The sequence below is a fragment of the Diabrotica undecimpunctata genome, chromosome 8 (genome assembly GCF_040954645.1).
Source record: "Diabrotica undecimpunctata isolate CICGRU chromosome 8, icDiaUnde3, whole genome shotgun sequence".
In the NCBI taxonomy this organism is placed as follows: Eukaryota; Metazoa; Arthropoda; class Insecta; order Coleoptera; family Chrysomelidae; genus Diabrotica; species Diabrotica undecimpunctata.
Window position 1 is genome coordinate 37,771,317 of NC_092810.1, and position 19,381 is coordinate 37,790,697.

At 33.6% G+C, this 19,381-nt stretch overlaps 1 protein-coding gene across 2 annotated transcripts in view; it reads left to right on the plus strand.

Annotated features, from left to right (window-relative positions):
* Positions 1-19,381, plus strand: part of LOC140448372 (alpha-tocopherol transfer protein-like) — a 44,152-nt gene that overhangs the window by 12,695 nt on the left and 12,076 nt on the right. For both annotated transcript variants that reach the window (XM_072541461.1, XM_072541460.1), the window contains exon 3: positions 11,675-11,858. In XM_072541461.1, the coding sequence (XP_072397562.1) occupies positions 11,675-11,858 (184 nt within the window). The remainder of the gene's footprint in view (positions 1-11,674; positions 11,859-19,381) is intronic.

Sequence of the window (19,381 nt, forward strand, 5' to 3'; positions counted from 1 at the left end):
TGTGGATTTTTTTTGCAGCACTGCCATTTCTTTAACCTTTTTATATAGGTTGAATAGATCGTATTTGTTCTGAAGATCTCCTATCTCTTTAAATTTTTCCTCATAGTAAGTTTGTTTTGCCTCTCTTATCATTTTTCTGATTTCATTGTTAATGATTTTGTAATTTTGACTGTCTTTGTTCTTGGCTTGTCTTCTTTGGTCCATCCTGCCGAGCATTTCGTCGGTCATGCAGTTGTCTCTCTTTCATATCGATTCTTTTAATATCTCTTTGCATGTAACGAGGAGGCAGTGTTTTAATGTTTCCCATTTTTGGTTTATCTCGTACGAGTTAGTATCTAATTTGTCAAAGTTTTCGTATATTTTCTGTTGAAGGCTGTTTTTTATATCAGCTTCTTTCAGTTTTCTAACATGTAATTTTTGAGTTCTTTGGAGTTTTCTAATACGTTTAAGCTTAATCGTGACATTAACGATTAGCGATGTACTGACTGTATTTGTGGCCAAAATACAAAAATTATATACAAAAGCTGCAATCCTCACCTTTAAAATTGATTTTCATTTTTGTCATAGGACACTCTGATTTTAATTTTATTTTAAATTTTATTTAAAATTGATTTCGTGCACGTAACTGAAATTCAATATCGCCGGTCGCTTCAAACGTTGTTTCTGAGAGAACGGTTTATTTTCCAGAAAAAGTGATAATAAATGTTTTTGTTAAAAATTACCTTAGCTACATTTTTTATTTTAAATATTTTTTTTCTATGACGTACAAATTCTTGGTAAATTGATTTTTCCTCCTTTGAGGGTGGGAAAACCGGAGGAATGAGTGGTAAACTTTTTTGCATATTTTTGGGGTCACAAAATTGACCGACTTAGCAAAATTCATCTTGTTCGTATGATTTTTAAAGTCAAATCTCTGACAACTGGACTAAATATGCGTTTTTTTAATTAAATTCTCTTTCTTCTTCGATCATTATTTTTATAATAATAACTTCGACATTTGGTTTGACCAAGATTGACATAAATGTCTACGAAGGGATTCCCGATTGAACAGAAGGGCATATGAAGAACTCAGAAAAGATGCAAAGAAAATTTGTAGAAGGAAAAAGAGAGAAATGTTAAATAAAAAAATACAACAAATTACAGATTATAATAACAGAAGAGAGACTAGAAAATTTTACAAGGAAACCAAGCAATGCACCCAAGGATACATGACAAGATCAACAGTTTGCAAGGACAAAAATGGGGCAATTATCAGCGAGAAAGAGGAAATAATGAAAAGGTGGAAGAAGCATTTTTAAGAGCTGTTAAACCCAGAAAAAGAACAAAACGAAGATGAAGAAAGAAGTAATTCACCACACAGCAGAACAAGTAGTTGAGCAACCAATACTGGAAGAAACTATAAACGTCATAAAACATCTAAAAAATAACAAAGCACCTGGCACAGATGGAATAACTGCAGAACTGATCAAGAATGGTGGACATGCGCTATGGAGGCGTATCCATAAACTAATCGACCGCATATGGACACTAGAAGTCATCCCAGAAGATTGGAAAGTAGGAATCATACTTCCTATGTACAAAGGGGGAGACAAACGACTCTGCAAAAATTATAGGGACATAACAGTTTTAAATGTCGTCTACAAAATATTATCAGGAATTATATACAGCCGCCTGGAATCGTTTTCGAAGGAGATTATTGGTGAATACCAATGTGGCTTCAGACCAAAGAGGTCAACTATAGACCAAATACATATGTTAAGAGGTATACATGAAAAATGCGTTGAATATAACATACCTATTTACAACTTGTATATCGATTTCAAACAGGTGTTTAATGGAGTAGATCGACAAAAGATGTTAAAGCAACTATCTATGTTAGAGATACCCAATAAGTTGGTTAAACTTATTCGAATGACTCTGGAGGGTTCCAAAGCTATGGTGAGAATAGATGGAGATATGACGCAGGCCTTTGATATTGAAAATGGAGTTAGACAAGGTGATGCCTTATCAACAACACTTAACTTTAGAAGCTGTTGTTAGAAAACTTGATATAAACGACTGTATTAATACAAGATCAATGCAAATATGCGCATATGCGGGTGATGTTGCTATAATAAGCCGCAACAAAAGGGTATTAAGCGAAAAAGTTATAGAACTGAAACGAGAAGCTGCTACGTTTGACCTATATATAAATGAAAGAAAAACAAAATATATGAAGTGCACAAAATCGAATGAACATAAGAATCTGAAGGTAGACAACCATACCTACAAATATGCCCCCACTTTTCCCTACCTAGGCTCAATAATAAATGATAACAACAACATCAGTCAAGAAATACAAGCACGGATTCTTAGCGGTAATAAGTGCTTTTATGCATACAAAGACTTAATGAAAAGTAAGTTACTAAATCGTGAGTCTAAGCTTAGAATCTACAAAACAGTAATTAGACCAGTGGTCACATATGGATGTGAAACGTGGACCCTCTCAACCACTGATGAAAATTAACTGAGAATATTTGAGCGAAAAATACTAAGGAAGATATTTGGACCAATCCAATGCAGCGATGGTTCGTGGAGAATTAAAATGAACCACGAGCTGGATGAACTAATGCAGAGCGCAGATATTGTCAGATTTGTAAAGTCACAAAAACTAAACTTGCTTGGTCACCTAGAAAGAATGCCAGATAATCGAGCTGTAAAAGTAGTTCAGAGATGGAAGCCCCAAGGAAACAGAACAAGAGTAAGGGAAGTCCCGTAAATAGGATGGATAGACGACGTAGAGAGGGATCTTAAAAATATGAACATCAGGCAGTGGCGAAGGAAAGTATCCGACAGGGCAGAATGGAAGAACATTGTTAAGCAGGCCAAGACTCACAAAGGGTTGTAACGCCATTAGAAGAAGAAGAAGAACTTCGTCATTTATGTAGCTATCTGCCTTTTCGAAAACCATGTTTTTCTTCTCCTATAATGGCGTCTGTAATATTTTTTATCTTGTATACTACAAATTGAACTAAAATTTCCATATTTAGATGTTTTCACAGTCAAGGAATCATATCCATGTTTACTCTAATTTACCAATAGATTGCATATTACATAATGGACAAGCTTTTTTGTCGGTTTTAATCCGATACTAAGTAATTTAAATAAAATATTACAGTTTTTTAAGCAACCCGGCATTAAATAATCATAATTTTCGAATCGTGCAAATATTAATAAACCCGAAGACCTTCAATAAAACTGTTGATGACTTTGAATATAAGATGTTAAGAAAGCAGAACTGTAAATTCCAATGTTGATCAATTGATTAAGTGTTTTTAATTACCGTTTTTGCATATCTACAAAAAATGTAATATGATGTGTTTATTATATTGATTTTATTTATATCGAATATAATGTTTTTATTACTTTTTTAAACGAAGTAAACAGTTTGAGAATTAATTACAGATGACATAAATATCATGACCAGAACCAAAGCAACAGGTGAGAATACGTATAAGGAACTTAACCTTTCAGTACACGCGTCTCAAAAAATTGTATCAGTACACACAGCGGACTGTGAGTCCGCATATTGAAATAGCAAGTATGAGACGGACTAAAAAATTCTTCTGATAAAATAAAATGAACTACTACATATTATAAACATTTATTCATTATATTGCATGTAATACACATTCATTACAAATATTTGTGCAATGTTGTAAACACATATATTTTCCACATATTTGACACATGATTACTTGGTCAGACGGTTCTTTTTTCTGTCGCAGTATCTGCAGCGTCCCCTTTGTTGGACGATATTACCAGCTAGAGGCAGTAGTTGATCTTTAGATTCATTTCTGTAATTCTTAATTTCATTGATGATGAGTGATGACAAACAGAAAAGGCTAGAGCATAGGATGAAGAATAGAAAAGGCTAGAGCAAATTTCAACAAAATGAGAAGAGTTCTATGTACCAGGGATTTAAAACTGGAACTAAGAGTTAGGTTGGCGAGGTGCTATGTTTTTTCGACCTTATTTTATGGAATGGAATCTTGGACCTTGAATGCTACATCAATGAAAAAACTGGAATCATTTGAGCTGTGGGTGTACAGAAGAATTCTGAAAATATCATGGACAGAACACGTCACAAACAAAGAGGTTCTAAGAAGAATGAACAAAGAAATGGAAATTTTAAATTCAATAAAAACAAAAAAATTGGAATATCTCGGACATATTACACGTGGAGAGAAATACACCTTGCTCCAACTGATCATGCAGGGAAAGATCCAAGGAAAGAGAAGCATAGGGAGGCGTAGAATGTCATGGCTGCGCAACCTGAGAGAGTGGTACGGATGTACATCAAATTTCAGAGCAGCCGTCTCAAAAGTTCGAATAGCTATGATGATTGCCGACCTCCGCCGCGGAGATGGCACTTGAAGAAGAAGATGACAAACAAGAAAGATTAGCACCAGCATAAAGATGGTTATCAACTACTTGTCTAGCTAAACTTAAATTATATTTGCATTAATACCTGTAATATTTAGCATAGAATATAATACTACCATTGGGCATCTCCCGGTATTTCTAGCTGTTTTATAGGTAGCACAAAACTTGTCCACGGTATCAACACTCCCTTTAGTATTGTTATAATCCATTATGATTTCGGGTTTACCTGAGTTATAGTCGTTGACTCCATAAGCCAATATCCTGAATCCGATGCGTCAGCACCTGAACTATGATCGACCTGAATATAAAAGTGCAACTTGTGAATTATTGTTTTATTTTCCAGTGTGTAATTTATTTCATTTTTATTAATTATTATTCAGTCTGATTTGAACCTTCGTACAGTAAAGTCTTATTTTAACATTGTAACTGTTAAATAACGTAATAAATTCATTCTCTCGCACTTGTAAATTAAATAATTATTTTTTAAAAATCGTCCCTGAAGGGCAGAAACTATTAGTCCTGTGACTTCATCTATTTTATTATTATAATGAAGACTGGATAAAAGTTGGACGTTTTTATTTTGCTTGGGTTTGTAGGACACAACAGTGGCATTTTGTCGAAAGCCAAATAAACTACTGTTAACTAACCGTGACTTTGGAGGTTGACAAACTCAGGTGGTAATTCTGTTTTGTTTTTACGAATTGTACCAACTAACGTCAGTTTTTTCGCGTACAACGAATCTAACAGATCCATACTTGTGAACCAATTACAGAAACTCCGGGATAAGACGTAGAACGAAGATTAGGGATATTGTGGAAGAAATTACAAAAATGAAATGGCACTGGGTAGGTCACGTAGCCCGATATAATGACAACTGGTGGGCACGGATAATTCTAGAATAGAGACCCAGGACGACAACAACAAGCATGGGAAGACCTCAAAAAAGATGGGTAGATGACATAAGAGCAGTGGCAGGCAAACAGTGGATTAGATTGGCGAAAGATAGAGAAAGATGGAAGCAACTGGGAGAGACCTACATTAAGGAGTGGATGGAAAATGGTTGACAAAGAGAGAGAAGAGAGAACCAGTTATCGGTAGTAATATTCCTTCCTAATCCATATATGGGTTCACATAATCTCAAGACTACCACATTGGGAGAGTTGCTCACAGCATAAGGGACATCAGGTTGCTGCCCTACACAAAATTCAAGATTTGAAGTAAAGTAACACTTGGCATCAACTAGGGCAAAAATTTTAATCCCATATTTATTGGTTTTATTTGGAACATATTGCCTAAATGAGCAACGCCCTCGAAACGCTTCAAGTTTCTCATCCACTGTTACCAAATAAAAAGGACTGTAAGCAGCTTTGCAGTTGATAAGAAAGGCATCAAATATTTTCCGTATTTGTGCTAACTTGTCCAGCTTCTTACGTTCTTTGCGAGTTTCAGAATTGTCGAAACTTAAGTGCTGTAAAAGAAATTGAAACCTATTTAGAGACATCAGAAGTCGATATAATTCCATTCCTGTTCCTTGGGTATTGTATAAGTATCGTAAATTTAAGACACTGGATTATAAGACGCCGGTTAAGTACATCAATCCAAAGAGCGCTCGCATATGTCCGTAGGTGATATATCTTTACGAGAATAATTGGCTGCAGTTGAAGGAAGATGCTGATTTGTATATTCAACAATACTTTTTAACATGGCTGTATTAAAAAAGTGTTTACAGGTTTCAAGTGAATCTTTCAATATTTTGTTTGAAGTTTTCGGACCAGGTAAATGTTTCAATAAATTTACAGATCTGGCTTTAACAATCTTTAATGTTGTGTCTTTAATTTTTTCACTTAGAAGATGCTTCTGTGACAGGAGATGCTTCCACTGCAATATCCGAAATATCTTGTTTGCTCTCTGAGTTATCACTTATTTCTTCTACATAATCATCTTCTTGGTGATCATGATCATCACAGAAAAGTTCTTCTTACTCATAATCTAATAATGCTTCCTCCATCCACTTTTGAAGGCAGTTCAGCTCTGATTCGTAAGACGCCATCTGAAAAAAATAAACTTTATCATAAATTATTTGCAAAGATTATTTGTTTATAAAAAGAATTTATTTTAATTGTAAAATATGCAGAAAAAGATTAACTTACACATGAATATTATGGGAATATATGCTCATATATTCATGCTCATATTGGAGACCTTACGAAAGTAAACGACCAAGAGGAAGACCACAGATGAGATGGGTTGATGATATTAAAAGAATAGCCGGAACAAATTGGAAATATGTTGCTCAGGATAGAGACCGATGGAAGGAGTTGGGAGAGGCCTATGTCCAAACATGGACGACAGAAGGCTAAAAATAAGAAGATATGCTCATATACTAACTAGAATAATATAAGTTAAAAAAAATATGATCTTACCTTTTGTTAATTCAATACTCCAATAAATATAAAACCTATGTCAGTTACACCAGTACACGCACGGACTCTCAATCCGCATTTGCTTATAATTTTATAATTTGGAAACAAGTTAACGTACTAACTTCTCAGTCTAAAATAAGATAAAGCAGCCGAGTGGATGAAGACTTACAAAGCGGCTATAGAAAATAGTGAGGGGTATGCGAGAAATTCTATATTTCAATCAAACGCGGACTGTCAGTCCGCGCGTGTGTAGTGGAAGGTTAAATCATATGCTAAAAAATAGGTCTGTTAATAAATACAAAAAGACTAAAATCCTAGTAAAAGTCCGATCGCAAAAAAAAACAACACGACCCTATCTGACATATGACAGTTGATAACTTGGTAAAAATAGAGAGCTTTATCAATTTAAGAGTCAACATCACGGAGGATAACATTAGCGATGCAGAGCTTAACAGAACCGAGACGTACATCAAAGGGCTAAGATACGAATCTACAGGACCATAATCTGACTGATAGTGAGCTATGGATATGAAGCTTGGATATTGATAGACATCTTTGAAATAAAGATACTAATACGAATACTAGGCCATCAACAGGTGGCGAATCATGCAATTACGAAATATATTATATATATATATATATATATATATATATATATATATATATATATATATATATATATATATATATATATATAAATATATATATATTTATATATATATATACATAAAGAACCACCATTATCTCAGAAGTCCGTATACAGCGTCTTCTTGAGTATCAAACCAGGTCTCATCTATATTTACAATGTTTCGTTTTATTTTTCTTTATTCTCGTATATTTTATATATAATCGTTTCTTAAAGAAATCTTTATAGTTTACTCGGAGGTGAAGGAGCAGTTGTATGCCACTGTTATATAGTTGTATACAAACTGAATCTCGCTCTACTAATATAATATTGTATTTTATAAAAAGTTAATTTGTTTGTTAATCAAGTCATTTATCCAGATTTATCCATATGGCTCACACTCCTTCTAAGGGGAAAATTAAGTCATCCCAGATACCTACGGTATTACAACGATTGAGCTCTGGTGGGACTCTTTCCGTGTTATCGAGCCCAAGGTGACTTGGTACGTCGGAGTATCTCCCAAAAATTTTCTTACGCATATAGATGTTAAGAGTAGTATCGATTTCTGCATGATCTTATTGAGATGTTCATTAAGATTCAGCTGTTTTATGTTCTTTAAAAGGCTCTTTGGAATGACTACAGTAGTAGAGAGAATAATAGTTATCGTCTGGGTACTTTCCATTCTCCATTGTCTCCTTATTTGTATTTATACGTCTCCGTACTTGGCGATCTTCTCGTTGTATTTAACACGCAGATTATTATTGTTAGGGATCGCTATATCTATTAGTGCTATTTGTCTAGTAAGTTTATTAACTAATATGGGATCTGGATTATTATGTGCCATTGATTGGTCTGTAAGCACAGCGCGGTCCCAGTACAGCTTGTAGTTGTCGTTTTCAAGCATTCTCTCAAGGACGTATTGATAATAAGGGAGATGGTTGGTTTGAATAACTTCTAGTTTTTAAGGTGGTTCTTGGTGAATAATTTTTTCTACTAAGTCATGGCGCTCTTTGTAATCAGTACCGACAAACGCCTGGCAGCCCCCGGTAAGATGTTAAATAGTTTTTTGGGCTGAACATTGATATTGGGATTTGTCGTTTTGGAACTGAAGGTCTTTGACAATATATTTCAGGTAATTTCTACTTGGAATAACCTGATCTTGAATGGCGAATAGGAAACTCTCAGTCTCGGGAAACATTCTTCCTGATGTCTATGCTCTATTGTCGACATATTCTTGGCTAATCTCATTGACACGTCGCCCATGCAGAGGTTTAGTTCCCTCAGTTAAGGCGGCACTGTGTCATCTACTGCGTAAATTGCACGAGGTAAAGTAGATGTCTCAGCCTGCGTTTGGAAATAGGTTCTTAAATTAGCAACTTGTTTGTTCAGTTGCTCACCTATATCCATAAGTCCTCTTCCCGCTGAGAAGTTTTATTGCTTTCCACTGAACAGCTTCTATATTCATTTTAAACCACTTTATAATAACAAATGAGAAACTAAGCGCACAACAACCGTAAATATTTAATGCCTTAAACAAATTTTTACTATTAAGCGATATTTATATGAGCGATTTAGCTGTCTTACTCTTCGTAAGAATTCGAAAGTTAGTTCGGTTTTCATTAGTTAATTATCCATTTTTCTAGCTTGCTGTACTCCGAGATATTTGTACATATCGTTGTCACCCATTGCCTCGATGTTTGAACCGCTGAACGCTGAACCTTTCCTCTGACTATATTTAGCACATGGCACTTCAGTGGTCTTTGGTCACCGGCACTTTGGTGTAGTCCAAAGTGTATATTGATATAATTTGAGAAAGTTTCTACAGTTTTTAGTATCTGATCTAGGTGGTTTCGAGTAGAGGCCATTAATTTCAAACCATCCATATACATCAAATTGTGATAAGATATTAAGATTTTAGAATTCGTAAATATTCTGGTCATAAATATTATTTTAATTAAAATTGTCTTGACTTGGAAAACTAGGTCGCACGCAAGAGCGTCAAAGTGCGTTAATTACAGAATATTTGAATTGAAACCTCGCACGTTTAAAAATATTTATTGTTATTTTAAACTAAATATTAAGAACCCAAAGCATCACAGCTCAATGTTATATACAGTAGACTCCCTCTATAACGAGAACAGAAATGGCAGACTAATTACCTCGTTATAAGCGGATCTCGTTATATCCAACAACAATAATACTGTGCATACATATGAATATGTAGTTTTCTAAAACATTAACTTTCTATAGTGAAGCCATTCGGAGCAATATAAGATGCTAATAAATATTGTTTGAATGGCGTTTTTGAAAAAAAGTTGTTTACTTTTATTGTCAATGAAATACATTAAAACAAAAAAGAGTTGTTTACTTTTATTGTCAATGATATACGTTAAAACAAAAAATCTGTATTCTGTAAGTCTGTATAAAGCGTATTTTCAAGAATAACATAAACTATTGCGTCTGCAATTGAAAGAAGTTTGTCATTTTTGACTGCTTTAAATTGTCCAGTATTCTATCTATCATATTTTCTAAAGATGTGAAACAGTTTTATGCTTCTTTATTTGCGTTTTTTCTTTGGATAAAGTTTCTGACAACCTTTAAAATACTTTCCACATCTTGTCTATTAGGACCTCATTAGGTGTGAATGGTCAACCTCCTACAAAGACACTTATGAATCATAAATTGTAAATTTCCAACTAAGAATCATAAATTGTAAGAATTTTATTGCGGGTGGCGCAGTTAAAAAGGGTATTTATTTATAGCTACGGCCGGGCCAAAATGTAAAAAACACGTTTTTCAATCTTATTTTATCTCGTTATAACCAAATATACCTCGCTATAGAGGGTTATGGTTCAATAGAAATTTCACGGGACATCTAATGTACCTCGTTATAAGCGAAACCTCGTAATAACCGTGTTCGTTATAGAGGAAGTATACTGTAATAGGTAAACAGACCAGTAGTCGCCCATTATTGTTACACATTATTCATTCGTTACTCGTATTTCAGTTAAATCGTGTTTTGTAAATATTTAATATATTAAGTGATCTTCTTATCTTTAAGTTATTCGTGTGTATATAATAACTAATAAATCGATACATCACAAGCTTAACAATATGTAAATATTTTCATCCTACAAGGCATAAATGCTTAAGAGTATTACCAATCCATTTAGACATTAATATGGTTACGATATGAGAGATGACCTACACAACCAGAAAATATTCTGTTATAGAATATAACAAATCATTTTAATATTATAGGATAATTAAGCTTCGCCACAATAGTATGATTATTTCTGATGCTAAAACCTGAGTCAGTAGCTGAGATAGTAGGTTCATACCTAAGCAGAACCAAAGTGAACTCAACGAGTCCTCCTGGAAGAAGCCCCAGTTAATTAAAATATCTTCAGTTTCGATATTATTTTCACTAGATATTTAAAGGTGAATTTTAGTGTTCCACGCATAGTCATTCTATGCTTTGAAAGGATCACTATATTATCATTGACTTTATATATTTTCAATATATCTATAAGCCATTCATGCGGTACTGCATCAAAGGCCTTCTTGTAGTCAATGAAGGCAGTAAAAAGGTTTCTTTTTTTGGTGCATGCCGAGTTAAAAATGACTGAGTCGATAATAAGTTGTTCTTTGCAACCTAAAGAGCCATTATCGCATCTTTTCTGTTGAGGCTCTATGATATTGTTTAGAATACAGCGTTGGTAGATACCTACGCCGGGCTACACAGGATATGACCAATTTGCACAAAGTTGGAAGACAGGTAATTGGGCGGTACTTCACTGGATCTTGGGTGTTATTTTTATCCTTTCATATTATATGTGGTTCCCTGAGTAATAAAAATGATGGTATTTCCTGCGGATTATAAATAACATGATTAATAAAAATTGGTAAACACTCATGAACACTACAAAACTTCTTTAGCCAGAAGTTTTGAATCCCGTCTGGTCCAAGAGATTTCCAGTTATGAAGCTTTTTGATTTAAAAACATTTATCATTATTACTTTCCACCTATAATTGAATCTTCCAAAGAATCTAACTGTATAAAGAATATCTTCTACAGTTCCAAACATTACGTTTTTTGTAGATAAATTTTCTCATAAATATTGCTGTTAAATTAATGTTTTAATATAATGTCAAAATATGAAAAACCTATTTGAATCAATATGATTTATATTTGTTTCAGGAGACTGATAAGTATACCAAATCGGACAGAAGAAAACAATCAAGTGATTTATTGTAGTATCAAGGATACGGATAGCAAAAATTTCGAACTACATCCCATTATGAAAGCCTCATTAATGCTGATAGATATAGAACAGCACACTAGCCCACCAGATGGAGTTATTTTTCTTGCTGATATGAAAGGGGTAAGAATAATTAATAGGTGTAAAGGAATTTTAATTTTTATAACTACAATAATAATACCTAATACATTAGGTTTCTGTAAATTTTATGTTTTCTTATTATTAATTCTATTCTTCGTCTTCTTTTTATATACTTTTCTATCACCCTTTTTCTTCTACATAAAGACAAGTTTGATTAATTTTATCTGTTTTTGTAACAACTAAGATCGGGTGTGGAGTATCTCTGGATTTGGTGGTGGGTACCTAGTAAAAACATTATAACTTAACTGTTTGCCTATCTATTTGAGTTTATGAACTAAAATTATTACTATGTTCATATTTTTCTTTCTCTTTCTATAATGGTATTAAGTTGTCTGAGCCATATTTGTCCTCCTTTCCATTCATTTATTAAAGGTTCCTGTCTTAAAGTTACATTTTAAAATTCCTTCTTCATTCTGTTTTCATTCATCGTTAACTCCTTATCCATTTTCCACTCCGTTCAGTCCTTGGTGAATTTTTTCATTTGTCTCATGGTTTTTCCTCTTTTCCTATTTCAAATATTTGTTGGGACGAGGTTTTTCATGGTCTGCCTTTCTTTCTGTTTCTTGTTATTCTTGCTTCGTATAACATTTTAGTTATAGAATAGTAGTAACAAAAACTACTTTTATGAAAATGAAGAAATTTCTTTGCAATAATCATCTCAGTTTAGAAGAAAGAAAAAGAATGGTTAAATACTATATTTGGTCGATACTTTTGTATGGAGCAGAAGTGTGGGCACTAAACGTATCGAGTATAAACAGAATTGAAGCATTGTAAATGTGGACTCATAGACCATGCTGAAGATACCTTGGACAGCAAGAAAAACTAATGAGGAAGTGCTAATGAGAGTCAAAAAATATAGGAAATTGCTAAAGACTGTTAAACGCCAGAAAATGTCTTATCTGGGACATATAGAGAGGTAAAATCCATCTACTCGTATAAATATTACAACTGACCATTAAAGCCTAAATAAAAGGCCGCAGAGGTGTGGGAAAAAACAGGTTTCTTTGGTTTAAAAACATTCGTGAATGGACTCAGATATTAATTTCAGTACAATCATTCGAGAATGGTGGTCGGATAACTCTGGTATGTCACATGAAGAAGATAGCATTTTGACAAATCTTCATTTCATTTTGACCATTTAATATCTTCCATTCTGCAAATGTGTCCGTATTAACTTCTACTACTAGCTGGATATTCTCCATACTATTTATTATGGGTCCATATAATGAAGTGTTACAAAAATTTTAAAACATTGGTAAAATATACTATCGGCCCAGGTGAATGTCCCACGAGAGCTCATGGATTTCCCCAGCCTCCCATCCCCGGGAAAACCATGTCCAAACCCAAAGTATTCCCATCTGAACCCTTTCCTCCCTTCACTTTCAAACCAACTCGCCAACACACATTTGCCAAGCGCCAACACACATTTTAATGGCTTAAAACCCCAAAAGTTATTTTTAATGAAAGATGACACTACTAAACGGCCCTTAGTTTCCGGCGTCTCCAACACCCCCCAACAGGGCCGCCGCTAAGGTATTGGCCGACCGTGTGCAACTTAATATTTGCCGCCCCCCTTAAAGAAATGTGCAGAAGATGCATAATATAACAATAATAATTTGTAAATAGGTAAATACTTACTTGAACATTTAGACTAATCTCCATGATCCAACGTCCATATTATCCTAATGTATATCCCATCCTAATATCCTAATTTAAACGTCCATTTAATTAAAATAAACCGTGAATAGAAACATAGACACATAAAAAACTAAAAACGCACTTTTCGGGATTTCGTCTCGGTCCAATGTCGCACACACTTCATGTTCTATAGATAACATTGCTAAAGCAGAAAGTATATCTTGCTTCATTGAGGATCGCAAATAGTTTTTAATAATCTTAAGTTTTAAAAATGAGCGCTCACCCGTAGCTACAGTAACGGGTAGAGTTAGGAATATACGTACTATTATAGTTTTTTCCATTATTTCATTCAAATAATTTATTGGATGATCCTCTAAAAGCTAAACATTGTTTAGATAAAAATGTTACAATTGATAATAATCTTTCAACAACAGCGTCCTAATGTTTTTTCTCCATTTCATATAATTTTTGATGAGCAGAGTAAACTGTTAATCCTTTTTTTAATGCTGTAGATAGTTCAAACAGTTTTTGAGAATATTTTATATGAGCTGCACCGGATTCATGTCTTTTTAAAATAATAGCTAAATGTTGCCAGTCACTTACCCCATTAATTCCACTAAGTAATTGTCGGCTGCTTTCATCCCAACAAAACAGTTTACAAGGTGCACAAAAAACACTATTTAGTGATAATGAGTAAAGTAACCACGGGCGATGAATTTGGTCTTGATTAGGTAATGTGCGATAATAATAAGTTTCTGAAAATTTACTATTATTTGTATCTCTGCGGAAGTTAATTTTTGTAAATTGCTAAGGAAAATTTTCAACAACAAATTGAACTTAACTTGAATTCATATTTGCAGGCCTTTTTCCGGGATCATCTGAAACCAAGTATATGCCGGAGCTTCCTACACTGCAATCCCGATTAACTGGAACATTAATTATTCTGTCTTGGTTGGTGATTTCAGGTTTAGGCATTTCAGCATCAGCACTCGCACTATCGCTATTATTGTGATCAAATCCTCCGTCTCTATTCGCAGGAATATTCAATTGTTTGGCACTTTTTTCTATGGTTTGGACTTCGCTTGAAGTTGAAGGTCCTAAATTGATATTCGAGTCTTCTATATTTTCTGTATGTTTTTCATCAAAAATAATTCCAGTGCACCGCTAAGTTTTTTTTTTTCTCCTCAGTTTTTGCCTCTTTTATTTTTTTATACTGAAAGCCTGAAAGTAGTTTTCTTTTTCTTTCGGACATTTTGAAATTATCACTTAAGAACGAAGCCGGGCGAATTTAACAAAATAAATCCAAAAACACTTCAAATCAGTTGTCCAAATAATGTTTCTCCAAATAATATCTAGCTGTAACGCGTATACGAATAAAATTGTTCTGATCTCGACGTTACATCGAAATACAGTACCTACTGTGCAAAAGAAACGGGTACACTACTATATTTTACAAACAAAATCGTTTATCAAAAGCGTGTCTAAATTGATGGAATTCTCAACTAAGACTGAACATAAGACGTAATAACCCATCTATAATCATAACCGTAGGAACAATATTATAACAGAAATTTTACAACCACTTGCCTAAATTCTTGTAAAGTATCTACGTGTGGAATCCCAAATAGCTGAAGTCCGAAAGCCGCCAGCCGCTTTGAATTAAAAAGTATTTCCGAAACTGCTATATGACTGTACCTGCAAAAGATCGGCAGTTCATACAATGAATAATATTTTCTGACATTTTTTTTAGATTAGGATGAAAAAAGAAGTATACATGATAAATGAAACGCATTTGAGTATTATCACGTACTGAATAATTATTATTGTTTGGAATATTAGAGTTCACAGAATTATCTGAATCATTACTATTTAATTATTTGAATTTATTTTCGTTTTAAAAAAGTATTATCATCAGTGGACTGCTTTTGGCCGCCTCTATTGTTGGCCGCCCGTGTGCGATGCACACTTGGCACACATGGTAGCGGCGCTCCTGCCCCCCAACCAAGGTAGCGGTTGAATCCTCGGAAAAAATTAGGCTATTACAAAGAGCTACAAATGCATATTGCTTCATACAATGTTAGAACTCTTATATTAGATCAGAAGATGATGGAACTGGAGGAAGAGCTGAAAAGAATAAAATGGGACATCATCAGTGGTTGTAAACTGATTTTGTTTACAACCTTGTAATTTTCAAAATAATATATTTCCCTTTGTTCATAACTGTACTCCACCCTGTATGCCAAGACGCCCTATTCTATCCATCAATAAACTCTAACGGTACTTACTAAACCCCGTTAAAAATGACCTGTTCCCAACATAGGCGACCGACGGTCCCAAGTTCCCAAGAAATGCCCTCTGCTGTCTGTTAGAAATTCTCGCGGAAGAAACATGGTGCTGTAATAACAAAATTTGTGATTTGATTCTCAGAGCGTGTCTCTCTCTCAAGTGTTTAGCAATAAGAAAATTTGTCTCCGCGATTGTGAAACTAATAAATTTGTGTAACCACGTATATTGTCACATATAGTACCCACTAGGTTGTGTTACCTATAATACGTAAAGAAATAAAAGTTAGTTGTAAGTTACTAGTATTCTTTACTTACCATAGACAATTAAAATAATACAGTCCACATAAAAACCCAAAGAATACCGGCGGTATAAGTTAGTTGAAGATTAAAAGCACGTGGAATCACACATAATTCCACCTCAAACGCCGGTGATTTCTCCAATCAGCCTCAACGAAATAAGACGAAAAGGAGAAGCCCAAATTACTCTTAAATCATGACAAGTATTTCATTTTAGAGGTGAAGAAGACACTTCAAATGGTGGAGTAAGATTCATTATACATAGAAAGCACACAAAAAATATCGTTGAAATTATCAGCATAAGCCCCAGGATTGTATATCTCATATTTAAACTAATTGCAAGATATATCCTAAAGGTAATCCAGACATATGCTCTAACGACTACTCAGATCAAAAAAATTTAAAAATTGTATATGCACAGCAGCATATTACACAATAATTATGTGCGACTTTAATACGAAAATGGGGTTTAAAGAAGATGATGCAGAAGTAGCAATAGGTAAGTATGGATGTGGCGAAGAAATGTACGAGGGCAAAGATTGCTGAACTTCTTACACCAGGAAAATTTACCCATGATGATCTCTTTTTTCGATAAAAAACCTCAGCGTTAATGGACATGGATCATCCGAGATAGCTGTGACAAAAGTAAAATAGATTATATCATAACAAACAGAAAAGAAATAATCAAAGACATCGAAGTACTCAACAAATTTTCAATAGGAAACGAACACAGATTAATCTGAGCTAAGATACCATTAAATGTCAAATTGGAAAGAACAAAGATGATCCTAAAAACAAGAAAAAAGAAATCAATTCTCCCAAAAAAAAAAACAACGACTAACCAGACATATACAAGACTTGCAAGATGAAGTAGAAGATGTAGGTCAAGCAAATGATGGCTTATGGCCATACGGCATAAAGAAGGCTCTAAAAGAAACGGAAAGAGAGTGCTACCCGACCGTCCTGACCCATAAAGAAAAACTAAGCCGACATAAAAAAGAGCTAATAGGTAAAAGAAGACAGCTGACGGAAAAATACGGCTCAAACTATACAACAATGAAGAAATTAAATAAATATATAATAAATAAAACAAAACTTTATTCATCCTTGCAGATTATTTACATAATATAGGACATGTCAAAGTAAAAAGAAACTTTAAAGACTACCTATACAATATAAACATACACATAAATATAGAAACAACATACAACATATTATCTAAGACATAAATTCCGAGACACTATAAAAACATGACTCGATGAGATAAGTCTTCAATTTATTCTTAAATGCCCTATCATCATCTGCTTCACTTTTTAATTTGGATGGGAGCTGATTAAAAAACCTTACGCCGCTATAATCAGGGTTTTTTTCAAACATAGAAGTGTAATGTTTAGGAGTCCTAAAGAAATCTTTTTTTCTGGTACGATAATTGTGTACATCTGAATTTGATTTCAATCTATTAATATTAGCTTTTGTATACAGAAAACTTCTGTATATAAAAATTGAGGGAACAGTGAGTATTTGATATTTTCTAAAATGCTCTCTACACGTATGTCTATATGGTAAATTAAAAATCAAGCTAATTATGCGCTTTTGGGCTATAAAAACTTTCGAGACATTTGTTGCACTGCCCCATAGAACAATATTATATGACAAATGTGAATAGATGATAGCGTAATAAACATTAAGTATCTGTTTCGTTGTAAATAAGTATTTGAGTTGCAAAAGAGCATAGTATCCAGAATTAATTTTCGAACGTACATGATTAATATGTACCTCCCAGCTCATATTACTGTTTAGATGTAGTCCTAAAAACTTTGTAGTGTCAGATAAAGTGATAAAATCATTGTCGACTTTGACAGAGAAATTTTCCTTTATTGGAGTTTTTATATAAAATTGCATACATACTGTTTTACTCGAATTTACTATTAAGGAGTTTTTTTCGCACCAAGACGTAAACTCATGGGCTAAGGTATTGAGTTTTAACCTCAATTCCTCAGCATTTTCTGCAGATGCCACCAAAGTCGTGTCATTAGCATACAAAAAAATATTTTCCGTACTCATATATTTAGGCATATCATTGATATAACAAAGAAATAACAAAGGACCCAATATTGATCCTTGTGGAACGCCAAGATCAACGTCATACAAGTCTGATTGATAATGACCGACTTTGTTAGTTTACAAATTGCTACATTTAAATTTATAGAGTCAAAAGCTTTAGTTAAATCAAAAAAGAGGGCTCCAACAAATTTCTTTTGATCTAATGAACAATAAATGAATTTAAAAAATGTTGTTGATGCACTCTCGGTTGATTTACCTGGAAGAAACCCATTTTGATATGAACTTATTATGTTATATTTACTAAGAAATGACAACATCCTTTTATGAATGCATTTTTCAATAACCTTACACAAGACAGTTGGTACGGTAATTGGTCTATAATTTTCTAACATAGTTTTGTTTCCTTTTTTAAATATTGGGGAAACGATACCAATTTTCAAATCAGTGGGAAAAATACCCATCTCTACAGATTTATTTATTAAATCAGTTAACGGTTGAATAATGTACACGCTCATATGTTTAACTAGCTTTGTGGAAATGCAATCAATACCCACTGAATTTACATTTTTTAAGGATGAAACAGCCTCGGCTACATCGCTATAGTCAATAGGATAGAAGAAGAATGTTTGGTCAACATTTAAGGTCGTATAGTTTTTAAATTGTGAATTTCCATATTTGGCAATTAATGCATTTTTTAAAAATGATGAAAAGGTCCAGGTATATCCACCGGTCAATCCGAAAAGACGTAAGAGAAAACGATACAAGAGAAATAACTAAAAGAGTTCAAGAAAACAAAAGTTTAGCAGGCAAAATACGAACAACATAGGCAACAAAAATATTTACAAAATCCTTTTATGGTGAAATGTATAAGAGCACCGACGAAAGACAAGATCAGCCTCTGTTTAAAAAACACAAAACCAGGGATCAGAATTAATGCAAAAAATAACTCCATACAAAATCAAAACGGCACTTTTAGAAATGAAAAATAACAAATCCCCTGGCGATGACGACGTAGTGATCGAAGCGATCAAACTAAGTGGAAATTTGGTTTTTTGGAAACGGTTTTTTCTGTGGCTTTGAGCATTTCTGATGTAGCATATCCGTTATTACTTACATAGTAGAATAATCAGATCAACAGTAATTAATTGAACATGTTCTCATTAGATAAAGTATCGCGTAATCCGTACCTACTAATTTCAAACTTGATTGAAATTGTAACCT